Source organism: Rhinatrema bivittatum, chromosome 6 (genome assembly GCF_901001135.1).
Source record: "Rhinatrema bivittatum chromosome 6, aRhiBiv1.1, whole genome shotgun sequence".
In the NCBI taxonomy this organism is placed as follows: domain Eukaryota; kingdom Metazoa; phylum Chordata; class Amphibia; order Gymnophiona; family Rhinatrematidae; genus Rhinatrema; species Rhinatrema bivittatum.
This window is the reverse complement of record NC_042620.1, coordinates 33,467,918-33,488,035: the sequence shown is the minus strand read 5'-3', so window position 1 is coordinate 33,488,035 and position 20,118 is coordinate 33,467,918. Positions and strand designations below refer to the sequence as shown.

Below are 20,118 nucleotides of genomic sequence, written 5' to 3'. Positions count from 1 at the left end.
GCCACCTTGAGATTGTCAGATACGATCATGCTCAAATCCCACTCTTGTTTCATGCATAGAAGAATTTCACCTCCAGACTGTACTGCTCCCTTGGGGCCGGATTTTAAGAGTTATGCGCGGGTGCAGATTTGTGCGCGCAACCCGGCGCGCACAAATCTACGCCCGATTTTATAACATGCGAGCGCAGCCGCACACATGTTATAAAATCCGGGGTCGGTGCACGCAAGGGAATGCACACTTGTGCACCTTACGCGTGCCAAGCCCTAGGAGAGCCCCGATGGCTTTCCCCGTTCCCTCCGAGGCCGCTCCGAAATCGGAGCGGCCTCGGAGGGAACTTTCCTTCTGCCCCCCCCCCCCACCTTCCCCTCCCTACCTAAACCCCCCCCAGCCCTACCTAAAAACCCCCTCCCCTTTGTTAAAGAAGTTACGCCTGCCTCTGGGCAGGCGGGGCGTGGGTGGTCTGGGGTGGGGACGTGGCCTCTGGCCCCGCCCTGGGACATACTCGCTTCCTGGGGCTTGTGTGCGTCGCCGGGCCTATGCAAAATAGGCTCGGCGTGCGTAACCCCCCTGTGCGCGTAAATCCAGCTGGATTTACGTGCGCAGGGCTTTTAAAATCTGGCCCATGGGTTTTTGCAGCCCAAATGCATGAGACTCTATTTTTTTTTTAGCATTTCTTAGTTTCCAAGCTCTAAATCATTCCTCAAGCTTCAGTAGATCCCTCCTCATGTTTTCCATGCTTTTCTGGCTGTCTGCAATGTTGCTGATTTTTGTATCTGCAAAAAGACAAACCTTTCCCAATAGTCCTTCTACAATATCACTTAGGAAAATGTTGAAAATAACCCATCCAAGGACCAATCCCTGTGACAGAGATGTGAATCAGCTAATAGTAGCTTTATTAATACAGTGTAGGGATATAATTTTAGATGCCTGAATATAATTTGCTTTGAAGTGCCCAAAAGGCAGACTGTAAATCAATTAAATAAATAAGTGATCTAGTGAAGTAGACAATAAGAAGCATTTTAAGAAAGTTTTAGAAATAGCTGCATGCTTAGCAGGTAAGATTCAGTGCAGGGAATTGCAGAGTTATGCATTTGGATTTCATAAATCACAGAGAATAGTGCACAGTGGAGGGGGGATGGGGAGATACCAATGGGCACCAAAAAGGAGAGAAAGATCTTGGGGGTGATGAAATGTGATTATCTCGAGGTAACAAACCAGTGCGGCAGAGCAGTTGCCAGAAACAGAGGAGTGCTGGGTTGTACAGGTAGAGGGTATAATCCTCCTCTTGCTTTCTTCTCCCTGCTCCCACTCCTCCTCCTCCTCCTGTTGCTCTCTCTCCCTACCCACATCCCATAAGAAAAAGGACAAAAGACTCAGCAGCCCCCACATAATACCGTATCATGTGGGTGCCGCCAAGACTTTATCGTTTTTTTTTCTTTTAGGGTGTGTTATAACAGCCCTCACTCCCCACAAGAACAATGACTGGGGCTCAGTTTAGCCTGGGACAGTGATGGTGAATTCCAGTCCTCGAGGGCCACAAACGGGCCAGGTTTTCAGGATATCCACAATGAATATGCATGAGATAGATCTGCATGCAGTGGAGGCAGTACAAGTGGATATGTTTCAGAATGACTTCCCCACAGACCAACTGTAACGCATGCTACAAAGTCTCCATGCAAAATGTTGTAAAGTCTCAATACAAAAAGTTATAAAGTTCAATGCAATATGTTACAAAGCTCAATGTAAAATGTTGAAAAAGTTCAATCTTAAATGTCACAATGTTCCATTGTAAAACAAGAAGTCTACGCCAATAGACTCCTCTGTTACACTGTAAACCGATGCGATATGTCCGATGAACATCGGTATAGAAAAAACAAATAAATAAATAAAATAAATATCCTGTTTGTGGCATTCGAGAACTGGAGTTTGCCATCACCGGTCTAGGAGGAAATGCATATCTGTTTCTTAGTGTTTTGTCTCTGCTATGCGTTTCCTATGCACAACAAACAAGGAAACTGCAGAATATAAACATGAACAAAGAATTTCAGCAGAAACAATCAAAGCTGCTAAGTTAGCAGGACACTGTGAAAGCAGGACAATAGTGAATGAATAGGAAAGCACCTGTAAAGATAGGACATCTAGTGCTCCAGCGCTGCATTGCATGCAGTCTTGATTCTTGAGGTTACCATTCTAGTTTTTGTCGGCATATTTCTGTTTTTAATTTGTGATAATTTATTTTGTATTTGTTGAAGGTCATTTTGTATGTGTGACTAAAGTGAGCTAGCATATAGCTAGCAGTTTTGTTCATTTTGTTTCCCAATAGGAGGTGTATTGGTGTTCTAGGGCCTGGTGTAAAATCTGTAGTGCTTCCTAATCATAGGTAAACATGTTGCTTTTGCAGTCTTGAGTTATATGGCAGGTTTGCTACATAAGTGCTTTTTTTCCTGGGATTTTATATTATTTCACAAGTTGCCTGGTAATGGAGGAAATTTGTGTTTTTGTTACTTAGAAAGATGACACCAGAATTTTTTGTATGGTGTTAGAGGGAAGTGTGCATGTGTGTTGGGGGGGGGGGGGTGTTTCTGTAATCACAAAGTATATATTTACAGAACTGGAAGAACAGTGGGTTTGTCTTGCACACACAATGACAAGATTGAACCTCTCTTAAACCAGGGTACAGTATGTTGGGTTTGATCTCAGTCTCTGAAATTTACTGCTGGTGCCCTTCTTAGTATTTGCATTATGCCAAACAGTTTCTTTCTGAAGCTTGGTAAAGCATTAGATATACAGGCAACATATCTGAGGTGAGCTTGGAAGTTCTTTTTAATCAGGTGAGTAGTGCCCAGGGCTGGTGGAAGCACTAGGCGAACTAGACAGCCACAGGTTTGGGGGCGGCAGCTTTGTGCTTTTACTGGCCCTACTCATATATAGAAGCAGGACTCCAAATTTTCTTGGTGGCTAGACTGCAGCAATTGGGCATCTTTCCTGTCCATAGGGGCCATAAGAAGATGTGTGCCATGGGCCTGCACAGGCAGGAAGAAGGAAGCCCAGTTGTGATTCTGGAAGATTAGGAAGCGTTGGCTCTGCAGGCGGCAGAGCACTATCTGCTGGGCCCACAAGGCCCAGTGCCGTAGGAGCAGCGCTGGCACTCGGCAGGCCCGCGAGGCCATAGAGAGGAGCAGGAACTGGGGCTGGGTGCACGCTGTCTTATGGAGGAGGAGAAGCAGTGGCCAGGCCCACAGGACTTCACAGAGGAGAAAGAACAACTGCCAGGCCCATGGGGACTCACAGAGGAGAAGGAACAGCAACCAGGCCTGTGCAGTAGAAGAGAGGAACAGGAACAGCGGCCATGCCCAAATGACTGTAAAGAGGAGAAGGTGCATCTGTGGAAGAGAGAGCAGCATCCTCGCCACAAAAAGAAGAGAATGCCACAGAGGCCCAAGAAGGAGGCTGGTAATGCTTGCACTTCCTGGGGGGAGAGAATAAGAGTTTATGGAGCAGATTTTAAAAGCCCTACACGCGCCAAGCCTATTTTGCATAGGCCCAGCGACGCGCGCAAGCCCCAGGACGTGCGTATGTTCCGGGGCTTGAAAAAAGGGGCAGGGTGTGGGCGTAGCAGAGGCCTCGGCCGGCGCGCGCAACTTGCAAAACAAAGGTATGGGGGGTTTTTAGGTAGGGCTGGGGGGGCGGGTTAGATAGGGGAAGGGAGGGGAAGGTGGTGGTGGGGGGGGTGGAAGGAAAGTTCCCTCTCAGGTCGCTCCGATTTCGGAGCGGCCTGAGAGGGAACAAGGAAACCCATCGGGGCTCCCCTAGGGCTCGCCATATGCAAGGTGCACGAGTGTGCACCTCCTTGTGCGTGCCGACCCTGGATTTTATAACATGCGTACGGCTGCACGCGCATGTTATAAAATTGGGCATAGATTTGTGCGCGCAGGTATTAAAATCTGCCCCTTTATGCGTAAGTGTGGTTTATAAACGAGCAAGTCTGTGTGAGAGCAAGAGGGAGAGAGTGTGTGTGTCTGCATATATATGTGTGAGAGCGTACGTGTATGTGTGAGAGTACATATTTGTGTGAGAGATCAAGTGTTTGAAAGAGAATATGTGTATGTATATGTGTGAGAGAGCATGTGGGTGTGTATGTGAGAGAGCATTTGGGAGAGACAACATGCCTGTGTGTGAACGTTTGTAAGTAAGCAAGTGCGTGTATGTGAGCAAGAGAGGAAGACGTTTGTGCGCTCCACCTCCCACTAATCGAACACACAATCTCAGGGTGACTGTAAATCAAAAGTTCTCAGGTATGGAGAGCAGGGAATTTTTAAAATCGTTTTAATATTGAGTTTTATTTCACGTGTCTGCTGCTTTGAAATATTTTATTGAGGTTTGGGAAATATTTAAAATTTTGTAAATGAGGTTTTAATTATTGGATGTTATTCTATTCATAAGCTGTTTTGAAATATTTATTTTTATTACTATGGTTTTACATTTATGGTTAATGTTTTATATTTCTTGATTTTATTTGTTGTTTTGTGAGGAATTGGTGATGTTTCTGTTTTTCTATATTGCACTGTATACAGACTCTGGCTTGTTGTGGTTTCTAGTTATGGTTTCTTTATTCTATATTTGCTGAGGGTATCTCTGTGGTCTGCATGTATCATGAAGGTGAGGTATTCTGCTAGTGTGTAATTTCTGTGTATGAATGTGTAACTGTCTGGCTTCTTCCTTTTTTCCTAATAGGAGGGTGTATTGGTGTTTTAGGTCCTGATGTAATATTTTTAGTGTTGCCTTTTCAAAGGTAGATTTGTTAGTGTTTGAGTGCTGGCAACGAGTGCTGTTCTGGTATGGGATGCTTAGTGTAATGTATTTGTAATTTGCTTTTCTCATAGCTTTCTGAGGGCCAAGCCCACATCCAACATGTTACAACCCTGTCTTTTTGCAGGGCTTTGAGGTTGACCCCACAGCAGTGTACGTAAATATAATATATATGTTGTTGTAAGTAATATGTTTACCTCAAAATGGTCCTCTTTCGTGAAAAACCTGTTTGTGTGTGTGGGGAGGTCTGGGGGTGGTGGGGAATATAGGCTGTAAGGTTCGCTGAGGATGCCCGATACCCATGAACTGGCCCTTGTGGTGCCCAAATAGGACTGTTTCTGCATCTTTAGGCCACATTTTCTTGGTCTTTGATTACTTCTCTTGGTACTGGATAGTCATAGTGAATAGTACTGACATCTCTATTAGTAAAGCTGTTTTTGTCTGGTTTCCTAGCATCAAGCATTTAATTGGTCTGGAAATGAATAATTACACTCTTTGATTTATGCCAAGAACGTGTGTAAGTTAGAATGATGTTAACTGTAAAAATAAAGTTAACAATTGGCAGTGGGAATATGAGTAGAGCTGGGGGTGGAGCTTGGTTGCCGGCTCCCTCCCTCCTCCCCCCCCCCAATCAGAAAGGCATTTCACTGACCCCGGTCACCAGGACCCCAGTGCTTAACTTTGTTTTTTTTGGATTTGAGATTTAACTCCTGGGTCAGAGACGGAATAAAGTTAACTCACATTTACGAGGCTTAGGTTATTCTTTGTGCTCTGCCACCTCGTTCCCAAGAGATCCAAGCCCAGGACCGCCGCACCCAGCACCTCCATGCCCGGCGCCACGTTGGCACAGCACCAGAGACTAATACTAACCCCCATAAACGTGAGTTTACTCAGCTCCACCTTTGACCTAAGAGTTAAATTCCTAGATTTAACAAAAGCTCGAGCTAAGCCTTTCGGGCATTAGCGTTGCTCCTCGTGTTGGGGAGTAATAGCCGATCTCTTTATTTAAATGGGATTTGAATGGAGGTGTGCTAATTTTATCCCACATTTTTACTCAGTTTGTAACACAGTTTTTTTGAGCACTACTAACCTTAGTAAATTGTGATTAAAATTTAGCTTACAAAACTATGCACTATAGCATGAGTAAAAAGGTACACTAAGCTTAACACAATGTATTATTACCTTGGCCCCTGACAGAGGGAAAGGAGCTGCCTGCAGTGACCTGTCCAGCCAGTTTACTTAACCCTGAGTTATAAGGACAGAGTGATGGGAGAAAAAAGTTCAGTTTATGCATAGTGCTGCCCTGGACCCCAAGAGAGTACCCTGAACATGGCAGGGAGGGAGTTAATTGATTTTATGTGATAGATCTCCTTTCTTTGTTTATAATCAAAGCGACGTGCAATAAAAACATAAAATCAAGGGTTCTCAAACCCGTCCTCCATTGTATGCAAATCTATCTCATGCGTAATCGTTGAGGACATCCTGAATACCTGACTGGCTAGGTGTGCCCCAAGGACTGGTTTGGGAACCACTGAGATAAGACAAAATAAATTAAAAAAAAAAAAACACAAAAGTAATAACATAAAAAAATAAAAGGGAAAATATAAGGGAAAAAAGTGGGTAAAGAAATGGACAGATGTGGAGCCGTCTCGAGGGATGAGGTGAGAAAAGCAGCATACAGAAACGCACCTGCTCACCCGTGCTCTCTTGTGATCTATCTTGAGAAAGGAAAAGATATTTCTGTGTACCTTGGAAGGACTGGGGCCCTGGAGTTTTCTGTGCCAGGGCCCAGAACCCTTAATCTGGCCCTGTGACTGATATCATAAAGACCTCTGCTGGCTCATGGCGGACGGTCAGCACTTCTTGTAGGAGTAATTCCCTATCATGGATTAGCCTTCCATGTCAATATTTCGCTGTTCTGCATTCTTCCCTTTCCTTTGTTTTTATTGTTTGTATTGGCTAGCAAAATGTATTTCAGTCAGCCCAGCATGTGCATAGATACAATTTAGAGTCATGATTTTTTCCCCCCCTTCCCAGAGTCATCTGTGCCAAGGGCTCCATTTTTTCCCTAATGGAAACCCAGCCTGCTGGTGGAAGGCTGTCACCCTTGCCAATGGTCAATAAATCCAAAAGCATGCTGTGCATTGGTAGCTGTGCTTGGAAAAAGTCTAGTTTTACAGATACCGTCTGCCATGAGGAGTCCATCCTCTTCTCCCCGAAGACACCAAGCCCGTCAGAGCCGTGGCTGAGGTGAATGCCAGTGTGGATTCACCCAGGCAAATCCCGGTCTGCAGGTCCATTAAACTCTTTGCATAAATTCCCATGCTACTGACAGGAACAAAGTCAAACATCTCATTTTACCCTTATAAAAAAATGAAGCATGTTGAACTGGCTCTTCCACCTAGGAGATCTCTGCCTTGAACAATGTTGCGACGTGTGCACTTTCCCCAGTTTGAAACTACAGAAGCTTAGGGAGTTAAACACAGAGACGGGGAAAAGGAAAGGAATCAATTATTTGGAAGATCAGGAGTTTGAACATGGCGCTGTCTGAGCGCACCCCATGCTATGTAATTGGGGATTGTTTCCAAATCAAATCTGGGCTAATTTATTTTCTAAATGTAGATTCAAATAAATTAACTTGATACCAGCTGTTGTGTTTGTTAATGTTAGGGGTCCTGTATGCAAATTACAGTTTTACTAATTAATAGTCTTGAATTTAAAAGAAGCAGCTTGACAAGATGTGGCTGGTTAAAAGTTTGCCAAAGCCTGACGTCTAGCGATGATTTTATATTAAAGCTGATAACTGGTTGGTGGGTGGTGCTATATGTAACTCCTGTAATGCATCTGGGCTTCTTTAATTTTATTTCTGAATCAGGGCCCCTGTGTTCCCTCACCATTGACAAGGCCTTGCCTGAAGACGAGGGAGAGTACAAATGCATAGCGGAGAACGCGGCCGGGAAAGCTGAATGTGCCTGCAACGTTTTTGTGGACGGTAAGTGATCTGAACTGTCAGAGACCAAACGTTCTTCCTCCCTCAGCCCCACTCCATCACAACCTGCTCCTGCCGTTAAACTGCAAAAAATAGCCCCTCCATTCTCACACACGCTTCTCTCATGCATTCTTTCCATGAAAAATAAACTTGAAACTCAATCCTCGCAACAGAACAAGCAAGGGTATAAAGACGAGCACGCCAGCGTCTCTCCCTCATAGTCTAAAAACCATATTGATGATGATGCTATGAGGATTCGTATCTCCAAGATCTTCGCATTCTGTTAAAGACTCTACCACAGGTCTGAACATACATTTTTACTGCTGCCTGCTACACTGGGAAGCATAAACTTCAATTTGGATTTCCAGTGGATTTCCTCTCTCTGTCTCCTCTCCCCCTCCTCTCTCTGTTATACACAGACAGTGCACATACACCCTGAGCAGCTAGTCACCTGCTCTGATTACTTAACTGGCATTAAAAACAAGGATCAGGTTAGCAAAGTCTGTTTCTAAAAGAGAGGTTAACATCAGCCTAAATAAATTGATGAAAATAGTGTTTTACCTTCTCACCTTTTTGTTTTGTTTCTCACTGTGAGTTCTATAGTCTGTCTCTGGACCCCATATTTGGTCTGTAATCCAGTAGCCGGCTGCTGGACCCATATTTGGCTTGTACTTAACCGAGCAACATTCTGTATAGATCAAAGAAAGCCTCAAAAGTGCTCCCTCAGAGAAGGGAAGGACATATTTTTTACAGAAGTAAATGGCCTAGAGATGCAGTTTGTTCAGGCAAACAAGCAAGGAACAAGGATATCGTCTTTCCACAGCATGAGGACAGGCTGTATTTGCATTATAGAGTTAGGTTTTGAGATATTCGTCTTAAGAAATGGTAGCCAAATGTCTAAAACAAAAAGTACAGAGAAGAGCCACCAAGTTAATAAAAGGGACAAGAGGGATTACATATGCTAAAAGATGAAACTGGGCTAATTAGTCATAAAAAAAAATGTTGACTAAGTAAGGGATTTAACTATGCTGTAAAACACATCAGTGGACTATGCAGGAATCTCCAAGGCAAAGAAAACATAGGGGCACCCCTTTAATGTAGAGAGTTTCTATATAATGTTATACTTAGCTTTTCTATAGCACTACTAGATGTATGCTGGGAGATGCAGCGAGCTTTAATGTAGAGTGTTTCTATATAATGCTATACTTAGCTTTTCCATAGCACTACTAGATGTATGCTGGAAGTTGCAGCAAGCTTTAATGTAGAGAGTTTCTATATAATGTTATACTTAGCTTTTCCATAGCACTACCAGATGTTTGCTGGAAGTTGCAGCGAGCTTTAATGTAGAGAGTTTCTATATAATGTTATACTTAGCTTTTCCATAGCACTACTAGATGTATGCTGGAAGTTGCAGCAAGCTTTAATGTAGAGAGTTTCTATATAATGTTATACTTAGCTTTTCCATAGCACTACTAGATGTATGCTGGAAGTTGCAGCGAGCTTTAATGTAGAGAGTTTCTATATAATGTTATACTTAGCTTTTCCATAGCACTACTAGATGTATGCTGGAAGTTGCAGCGTGCAGGCCAAGGAGTATCATGGGGGAGGGGAGATTTGACCCCTGCTTGTCCTGTTCTTATCCCACTGCTTTAAACACTAGGCCACTCCTCTCAACATGCTGAAATCCAGCCCTCAAGAGTCTCAAACAGCTCAATTTCTCAGGCTATCCATATTGCATATTCATCAGATATATTTGCGTACATTTGCATTTCACTATAGAAAGGGAGATTATGATAAAATGAAGAAATTTGTTAAAAAGAAACTGAAAAGAGCAATCCAGAAGGTTAAAAACCTGCAGGAGGCATGGTCGCTGTTTAAAATTACCATCTCTGAGGCCCAGACCAAACGTATTCCGTGTATTAAAAAAGGCCAAAGGAAAACCAGACCACTGCTAGCCTGGTTTAATAGTGAGGTGAAAGAGGCAATTAAAGCCAAAAGGGCATCATTCAAAAAATGAGGAAAATAGGGAAGAGCATAAGCAGTGGCAAGTTAGATATCAAAAAGTAATTAAGCAGAGAATTTGAAAAGAATCTTGCCATAAAGGTAAAAACAAGTAATAAAACATTTTCAAGTACATTTAAAGTAAAAAGCCTATGAGGGAGTCAGTTGGAGGGTTAAAGGAGGTGGTCAGGGAGAACAAGGAAATAGCTGGAAAACTAAATACATTCTTTGCTTCCATCTTTACTAAGGAGGATGGGGGTCATACCCACAATGGATTTTTTGATGGTGATGACTCTGAGAGACCAGAGAGAATCATTGTGAAATTGAAGGCCATGCTAACTCAGATTGACAGATTTAAGATTAACAAATCACCAGGACTGAATGGTATTCACCAAAGAGTTCTGAAGGAACTAAAAAATGAAATTGAAGACTTAAGAACATAAGAACCTGCCATACTGGGTCAGACCAAGAGTCTATCAGGCCCAGCATCCTGTTTCCAACAGTGGCCAATCCAAGTTATGAGTACCTGTCAAGTACCCAAACATTAAATAGATCCCATGCTACTGATGCCAGTAATAGCAGTGGCTAATCCCCAAGTCAGCTTGATTAATAGCAGTTAATGGACTTCTCCTCCAGGAACTTACCCCACCTTTTTTAAACACAGCTACACTAACTGCCCCAACCATATCCTCTGGCAACGAATTCCAGAGCTTAATTCTGCATTGAGTGAAAAAGTATTTTTTCCTGAGGACAAGCAGGATGGTAGTCCTCATACATGGGTGACATCATCAGATGGAGCCTGGTCCAGAACTTTGATCTCAAAGATTCTAGAACTTTCAAACATGCCCTACTGAGCATGTGCAGCTGTAGTTATCACCCTAACCCCTAGGCAAGGTCCCTCAGTTGCTTTTTTTCCTTGGAGCCATGTGGTTGCAGGAGCCATGTGTGTCACGGTATTCAACTTTGCTCTCCTCATGGTTTTTGAAATTTATTTTTTCTACAGCTGCTGCTGTTTTTCTTTCCTTTACCTTACAGTAGCTCTATATTCTTTTTTCTTTTCCTTTTTTCCTCTTTTTTCCACTGTCTGCCAGCCACATGGCAGGCCTTAGTCACTATGCAGCCTGGCAGAGTCTATTTCTATCCCTTATTAAAAAAAAAAAATACTGCACCGGCAGTTTAGTATCTGTGTCCTCTCCTTGCTCTGTCTGTTTTTGTACCTTTGTCAGGTGCTGGCAGGACTGACTGAATGCAGTCCATGGGTGATCCGTGTAAGCTGCTGAGCCTGGGGACTCGCTCTGACAGGAGTTCCATATCGTTTCACTGATCGATCAGCATCAATGGAGATTCGGACAGTGCAGAGATCAAGGATCACACCATTCCTGTGAGGGGAGAGAACTCATTCTCCCCTCATTCAAAAGAACTAGTCTCCATGGGCAGGAGCCCTGGAAGATGTAGCCTCCCCTCCTGCTTGCCTGTGATGGCAGTGCAGTCTTCTTGTGAGAGAGGATGAGCAGGAGCCTGAGCAAGCAGCTTGCTGCTGCACCTTCGGTGTCATGTCCAGAATCGGTTGCCCATGCACAACTGTGACCAGTGCGCCGATGATTTGACACGTCAATGTCAGGACCTCGTCAGGGCCCAGGAATGCCATTGAGCGCCATGGTCATCCTTGACATCCTCAATACCATATGGGCCACGTGTGCCAGCAAGCTCTGTACAAGATTTGAGCATACTGGCTGGACCTTCTGTTCGATAGACATTGGGTCTTGATGTGGCAGAATAGCAGCACTGACCTCTTGTGTCGGGGACCAAGACTGCCATTGTGTGCCATGGTCCCCCTTGACCCCATCGGAGCCACCCTTGATGCCATTAAGGTTTGTGACCTCAATGCCTTGGCCTTCCTTGATGCCATCGAAGTGCAGGGCCACCATGGAGGCCATCGGGCGTGTTGGTCAGTAATGCCATTCATTGCCGATCACGATGATTGTTGAGCATCATTGATGAGGTGCTGGGATCGCCATTGAGCGCCCTGGTCGTCCTCGAGGCCATTGACCACCAGGGTTCCTGAGAGTCTTCAAGTGCCACTGAAGCCTTCGGGTGACAAGGGTTTCGGCCAACATGGTGCGGTCGAGCACCGGGGTCACCATCTACTCAAAGCACCCTGGAGCATTGAGGCATCCAGGTACAGTGGTCCAGTGCCCTAAAGGTTGCCTTCAGTGTCCAAACATGGCACTGAGGGGGCATTATGCTGTCCCATCACTGACCTATGGCTATCGGGCACCATGGTTGCCGATGAGCTCAGGGGCCCTGAGCTACTGGGATCAGGAGGCATCGGAAACCCTGCTTGGCTTTGTGCACCATTGGTGCTAAATAAGCGCTAAGATTGCTGTTGAGGATATCGTTAACCATAGCCGCTGGCGAGGGATGCCATCAAGCTCGCAGCATTGATGCCCTCGGATGCATAAGTGAGCCGAAGGGAATTGCCAATGGGGCCGGCAATCGTCAATTCCATTGGGCACTGATGAGGTGTGTTGGGGCCATGTGGTTGCAGAACTATTACGACCGTCACTGCCCGACGTCTCCACTCCGCCTACCTTACCTTTTTTGTGACTCCTCCCGCAGTTGATGGACGTCTGTCTGCCGCGGCGTCTCCCTGCCGTCCTCTCCAGTGTCCCCGGTCCGGCTTGGGCACTGCATCCCGCCATGTTGTCCAGGTACCATAGGACGCGCGCGCCCCATGGCCCTGCTTCTTGGCGCGAACCTCAGGGGCGTCCCCCTGTGTTGACGTCACGCATCCCGGATACAAAAGCCTACACTTTTTGCTAGCTAATCGAGTTAGCACGGGGAATCCTTACAGATGGGATTCGCTCTCCATACCTAGCTACTCTGCATCTCCAACTTTTGGACTTTATCCTAACAGGGTACCCGCTCCTTGGGGGCCTCTCTCATTTCTTTCAGGTCGCTATCAGGAACCGGTACTCGCTCCTCGAGGGCCCATGTTCCATGACTCACTGCCTGAACTTATCACTTCTGCTTGGAAGAAACCGCTGCCTACATCATCAGTGAGTTACCAACTTTATTTCCTCAGAGCTGTTCCCTGGAACTAGGTACTCGCTCCTCGAGGGCCTGCCTCTATTCCAGCTTCTGTGTCACCTTCCGAGAGAAACCACTGTGTGAGTAACTTTACCAACGAGGCTCTATACCAGAACTCAGTGTATGCTCCACTGTACTCACTATCTCAGTTTTCTCCACTACAGCACAGCCATAGAGGGAATCGTTGTTCCAGTAACCTGAGGAACCCTAGCCCAGCCGGGCTTCATCTCTACTCACTACTGCCACCTCTGGTGGCTTCTCAACTCTGTCTAATAAAAAATATAACTCTGTGTTGTGTGTCCCAAAGCTGAGCCTGACCTGTGGCCCCTCACGGGACTTCCCCCGTGGGTGTGGTCAGCTGCCACAGTGTCCAAGGGTCCACTCAAAACCTTACAAACAATAACAAGAACCTCTGCACGCACTCTGGGCATCCTTGGTACCACAGGTCCATCGATGGCTTCAGGCACCAGGTTCTCTATCAGTGCCGTCAGGCTGTTGATTTCCATGAGCGCCTGGGGTGCCGGGAATGGTGCTATATACCGTCGAACTGGTCAAGACATGGTCAAGTGCCGTCGAAGCCCTGGGTGCAGCATCGTTTGGTGCCATTGATGTGATCTATCTTTGGTGAGCGCAAGAGTGCTTTGGGCCCCACAGACACTGTCACCATGGTGGGCACCAGTGGGTGTGGTTGGATGCCATAGGATACTACCACAGAGCACCATGGACACTGTCGGTTGCCATGGACTTAGCTGCTGCCATTCCATGAGAGAAATGATGCTGAGCCATTCAGTGGAACACAGCATGCACGGTCAGGTATCACAGAGGTCATCTACTCCAAGCTCCTTAGGCGCTGGCAGGTGGCATCCTTTCTCTCAGTGCAGTACTCAGCCATGCCAGGGTTCTGCCATCGTCGCGTCAAGGTATGAGCCTCCTCATCTGTTCTGCACCATAACATGCTAGGGAGCATTGGCGAGGAAGGCGCCATCACACACTCTGTGATTGCATTTTGGCAGCATGCAGCCATCGACTTTAACAGGTGGTGCTTAGTCCTTACTGTGCCGTGGGATTCTACCCACAAGCAGGGTGAGAGGGTTTGTAGGTGTGCCGCCATCCGTAGAATAGGATACCACTGTATGAGTACTGGTTGGCGTGGTTTTACAGCGGAGGGCACTCTTCTTCCAGTTGCTCTCTACTGTATGGGTGTGTGTGTCTGTTTCCCTCATGGTGAGCACAACAGGTTGTGCGCCACAGCCACAGGACTGACCTAAGACTGCGTTCCTGGTCGAACCCCTATGGGAGTGGATACCTAGGGGGTAGTGTCAGGAGTCTTCCCCATCCTCAGAAGAGCACTATGTCTTTCGACCCCTGCCGGGTCAGAAATCCCCTTTGTGGGGAAGCCCCTGGGGCTTCAACCCATGCAGGTTTATCACCGAACTGGACCTTGATTCTTTTGAATCGGTGCATCTCCTTGTAGGCTAGGACAGGGGGACAGCAGCGGCGGTCATTGGACCATTTTTCCTGAGGTTCCTCTGTTGATTACAGTGATGGCCTTCCCCATTTGAGGGTTTCCACAAGTGGCAGATTTGGTTGCTTCTGAACCTCATTAATCAGTGCCAGTAACCCAACTCTCATCTTTATCTTTCTTTTATCTTTATTGATATTTGTGAATCGCCTCAACAATACACTAGACGATGTACATGTCAACAAGCATAAAAGTAATTAACAATCAATGACACATAAAATACAACCGTGTACATCGGTAATGTCATTCAAGAAATGCTTCAATAGGAGCACCAATGTTTAATAAAATGCCTGTTTGAATAGCCATGTTTCCAACAAGGACTTGAAAGTTTTTAATCCTTCAGCCAGCCATAAAGCCTTTGGGAAAAGAATTCCAGAGGATAGGAGCTGCCACAGAGAAAGCACAGTCTCTAGTGTGACTGAGTATCGTGTGGTGCACTGACTGTACAACCAAAAGACCCCTTTGAGAGAAGCACAGCTGACAATACAAATGCAGCAGAGCATTGCCCCATGCAGTCACAGAGGAGGAAATCAATTTGAAAGCAGTGACAATTTTATACTTAATACGTTCAGTGATAGGAAGCTAATGAAGGTCCATCAGCACAGGAGTAATGTGATCACTTCTTTTGCAACCAGAAATCAAATGAGTAGCAGCATTAAGCAGTAATTGCAGGGGTTTTAGAGTCACAGCAGGTAAACCAATGAGAGTAGAATTACAATAATCAACCACAGGTAAGACAGAAGCTTGGACCACAGTCTGAAAATCCAGCTTTTCTAAAAGATCTTTGAGACCACGTAAGACACGTAGCTTGTAAAAGCCAGATTTCAATACATTGTTTTACATGAGGATGGAAAGAAAGCAGAGCGTCGATGAGGACACTGATGTTCCATATACAAGTATTAAGTGAAAAAGTAGTGCTCTCAATTTCAATAGATATCTCTTGAATCTTAGATGGAGAACACTGAAGCAGAACACACTGGGTTTTAAAAAGATTCAGCGAAAGTTTATTGAAGTTGGAAGGTTTTTCAGGGATCGAGAGGCCCCAATTCCTGTTGCTTTCCTGTACCTTCAGGAAGGGGAGATATGATTGGGATTCCACCGAGCTGAAGATTTCAATGTATTATCCACTATGACGCCTAGATCTTTTTCGGGTGGTAACTTCTCATTTGGAACCTAACCTCATGTAACTACAGCATGGGTTATTTTTCCCTATATGCATCCCCTTGCACTTGTCCACATTAAATTTCATCTGCCAGTTGGACACCCAATCTTCCAGTTTTGCAAGGTCTTCCTGCAATTTATCATAATCAGCATGCTATTTAACTGCTCTGCATAATTTTGTGTTATCTGTAAATTTGATCTCCTCACTTGTCGTATCCTTTTCAAAATCATTTATAAATATATTGAAAGGCACTATCCAAGTACAGATCCCTGAGGCACTCCACTGTTTACCTTTTTCTACTAGGGATGTACATTTGTTTCATCTGTTTCCTATACAAGCATGTAATATGAAACGAATGCACCTCTAATTGGCATGTAATGGGAAACGAATTAAACGAATGAAACGAATGCACATCCCTATTTTTTTCCACTGAGAAAACGGACCATTTAATCCTACTCTCTGTTTCCTGTCTTTTAACCAGTTTGCAACCCACAAAAGCATCGCCTTATATCCCATGACTTTTTAGTTTTCTTAGAAGTCTCTCATGGGGGACTTTGTCAGATGCCTTTTGAAAATCCAAATACACTACATCTACTGGTTCACCTTTATCCACATGTTTGTTAACCCCTTCAAAGAAGTGAGGCAATACTTCCCTTGGGTAAATACATTTGGGCTGTGTCCCGTGATCTTTAGAATAGTTTCCACTATTTTTCCTGGCTCTGAAGTCAGGCTCACCAGTCTATAGTTTCCTGGATCACCCCTAGAGCCCATTTTAAATATCGGGGTTATATTGGACACCCTCCAGTCTTCAGGTACAATGGATGATTTTAATGATAAGTTACTAATTTTTACTAATAAATCTGAAATTTAATTTTTTAGTTCTTTCAGAACCCCGGGGTGTATACTGTCCAGTCCAGGTGATTTGCTACTCTTTAATTTGTCAGTCTGACCCTCCACATCTTCCTGGTTCACCGTGATTTGATTCAGTTCATCTGAATCATCACCCTTGATAACTGTCTCTGGAACCAGTATCTCCCCAACATCCTCTTTAGTAAACACGGAAGCAAAAAATTCATTTAGTCTTTACGCAATGGCCTTATCTTCCCTAAGAACCCCTTTAACCCCTCGATTATCTATCAGTCCAACAGATTCCTTCACCGGTTTCCTGCTTTAGATATATTTTAAAAAGGTTTTATTATAAGTTTTTATCTCTACAGCCAATTTTATTTCACATTCTATCTTAGCCTTTCTTTTCAATATTTTACACTTAAGGCTTTTTCCTATTTTCTTCAGAAAGATCCTTCTTCCAACTTTTGAAGGACTTTTTTTGGCTAAAATAGTCTCTTTCAATTCACCTTTTAACCATGCCGGTAATCGTTTGGCTTTTCTTCCATTTTTCCTAATTTATGGAATACATCTAGACTGCGCTTCTAAGATGGAATTTGTAAACAATGTCCGAGCCTGCTGTCCACTTTTAACCTTTGCAGCTGCACCTTTCAGTTTTTTTCTAACTATTTTCCTATTTTATCAAAGTTTCCCTTTTGAACGTTTAGTGTTAGATCTGTAGATTTACATATTATCCCTCTTCCAGTCATTAGTCAAATTTGATCATGTTATGATCACTTTTGCAAAGTGATTTACAACTTATTTAAAACAGCTATGGTTCTAAAACACTAACACTAAAACTTGTTTCTGGAGATTTGCAACTTATTTAAACAGCTATGGTAGTAGAACACTGGAGGGTGGTCAATATGATACTAAGTATTAAAAAGGACTCCAGGGTTGATCTGGGAAACTATAGACTAATGAGCCTGACTTTGGTGCCGGGCAAAATGATTGACACTATTCTTAAAAACAAAATTGTTGACCACATAAAAAGTCCTAGTTTAATGGTGGAGAGTCAACATGGTTTTTGCAAAGGGAAATCTTTTCTTACTTAGAAACATATATAGAAACATAGAAATGACGGCAGAAGAAGACCAAACGGTCCATCCAGTCTGCCCAGCATGAGCGGGGTGGAACAGGTAAATAGGGAACAATTATTTACCCTTTCAAATAACACTAGGATTAGGGGACCCTCCATGAAACTAGCAACTGGAAAATTTAAAACAAATTGTAGGAATTATTTTTTCACTCCGTGCACAATCAAGCTATGGAATCTTTTGTTGGAGGACGGGGTCAAGGCAACCAACATAGTGGGGTTCAAAAGAGAATTGAACCAGTTCCTGAAGGAAAGGTCCATAAGCAGCCAAGTAGATGTGGGAAAGCTGGCGCTTTTCTCTGGGAGTGAGATATGAGAAATGGATCCACTATTGGGAATCTGACAAGGTACTTTTGACCTGGACTGGCCACTGTCTGAGACAGAATGCTGGGCTCGATGGACCTTGGTCTGATCCAGCATGGCACTTCTTAGGCTCTTATGTTACATTTGGCCTATATGCTTGATTTGGTTACATTGAAACCTAGAATTATTTGCAGGCCTTGAGGATTTGAGATGCATATGGTAACTCCTTAGTGTGGGGGTATCTGTTTGTTTGTACAGGGAAGATTAATTTTGCTTTGGTACAGGACACCACTATACAGTTCTGTGTTCTGAATGTGGACAGCTCTTGTTTACCTCTGCATGATGTATAACGGGATGGCCAACTCCAGTTCTTAAGTATGAAGGGCGGTGTGGGTGTGAGCCTTTGTTGCTATGGTGTAGTTGACACTGCCTTGTAGGTGGACCTACTTGCTTACTGTGAAGTTTGGCATACACACCCTGTAGCAGGACAGCCTGGAGCTTCACCTATTCCAGCCATTTCCCCCACAGGTTGAGCCCTTGGGTTCTGGCAGATGGCAGGGCTTAGGTGGGACCCTAGGGTGGTCAGATGAGCAAGAGTCTGAGGGCATGCCAGGGTCAGGACAAACAACAGTCTGAGGGAGCCAAGGGCAAGCCAAGGTCGTGGCAGGAGGCAAACAAGTGTGGTCAGATCTGGGCAAGAGGTTAAGATCCAGAAGCCAATGGCCAATGCACGTTATTTGGAAGAATCCGGGTATATCCTAACGGGAAGATCTAAGTCTTATCAGGCCAGTTAATGGATCATTCTTCTAGAAACTTGTCAGATAGCTTTTTGTTAAAAAAAAGATTAGATTCAGTAGATTTCTGGTTTTCTACCATCATGACAAACTATGTAGAACCCAGAATACTTTGGGAACAGAGTAAAGAACCAACAAACTAATGTTTGTGCTGTCATGCGATTGCCAACACAAGAGAAGGAAAAACAGGTTATACACACTTTGCAAAAGCATTGCTTTCTCACACTGTGGACCCTTATTCATTACAAGATTCATCTTCACTGTTGAGGTTGGTGCCTATCCGCTGCATTGATAGGAAATACATACTGGATAAGACCAAATCAATCAACCTGATCGGCTGATTATGTGTTTTAATGTGTGTTCATCAGGTGCGGGAGATTAGTATTCAGTGAAGCATTTTGAATCGGTCCTTAGCTGGGGGTTTTATGATCTTTAATGAGACTCAGGCCTGAAATTCCTCTTAGACCCAATAGGCAGATGCCTAGCAGCACCTCCGATCTGCATCTGGCTCCTCTTCTGTTGGCTTCAATCTAAATTCTGAACGCAAGTTTAAACTATAGATGGAAACAACTAGAAGTGGAGGCAGACATAAGCGAGAAGCTCAAGAAGGAGGACAAAGCTGTGCCTGGGGTGGAGTGAGGGGGGAGATGTAAATCCAGCCCTAAAGAAACACCATGGATTATTTTACAATTCACCCTCATATAGTAGTTCCCTAAAAACCGGCCGATACAGAAAAAAGTGCGGGAGAGCCGGCGAGCGCCCGCTCTCCCAATGCGCGCACAGGCCACTCTCCTGTGCGCGCAATTTAGTATCGGCCCGCATGCAAATGAGGGCCCTCCTTTTTGATAGGAGCAGCGGCTGTCAGCGGGTTTCACAGCCGATGCTCAATTTTACTGGCATTGGTTCTCGAACCTCCTGACAGCCACGGGTTCGTAAAACGGACACTGGCATAATTGATTGTCAGTCTTCCGGGCTGCGGGCCGATTTTTTATAAATTTTTTTTAATTTTTAATTTTTTTTTTTAATTTTTAAATTTTTTTTTTACTTTGGGGCTTTTGACTTAACATCGCTATGATATTAAGTCGGAGGGTGTACAGAAAAGCAGATTTTTCTGCTTCTCTGTACACTTCCCCGGTGCTGGCTGAAATTAAGACAGGCGTTAATTTCTGAAAGTAAAATGTGCGGCTTGGCTGCACATTTTACTTTCTGAATCGCGCGGGAATAACTAATAGGCCCATCAACATGCATTTGCATGTTGCGGGCGCTATTAGTTTCGGGGGGGGGGGGGGGGGGGGGGGCGTATAAGGGGTAAAAATAGCGTGTCGAAAATGCACGGCCAAATGCTGGAGCGCACTGTACTGTATCGGCCTGAAAGTCATGCTTTCGCTTTGATGGTTGCTGCCTCTTCGTGCCTTGCTATTCTTTGAGCCTCCAGAAGCCCTTTTACAATTTTCTGTACAACAGGCT

The 20,118-nt window shown here is 44.6% G+C and overlaps 1 protein-coding gene across 3 annotated transcripts in view; it reads left to right on the top strand.

Annotated features, from left to right (window-relative positions):
• The window catches only part of MYLK (myosin light chain kinase), a 741,434-nt gene that overhangs the window by 521,392 nt on the left and 199,924 nt on the right, over positions 1-20,118 (top strand). For all 3 annotated transcript variants that reach the window (XM_029605228.1, XM_029605226.1, XM_029605227.1), the window contains one exon: positions 7,685-7,801. In XM_029605228.1, coding sequence (XP_029461088.1) covers positions 7,685-7,801 — 117 coding nt within the window. The remainder of the gene's footprint in view (positions 1-7,684; positions 7,802-20,118) is intronic.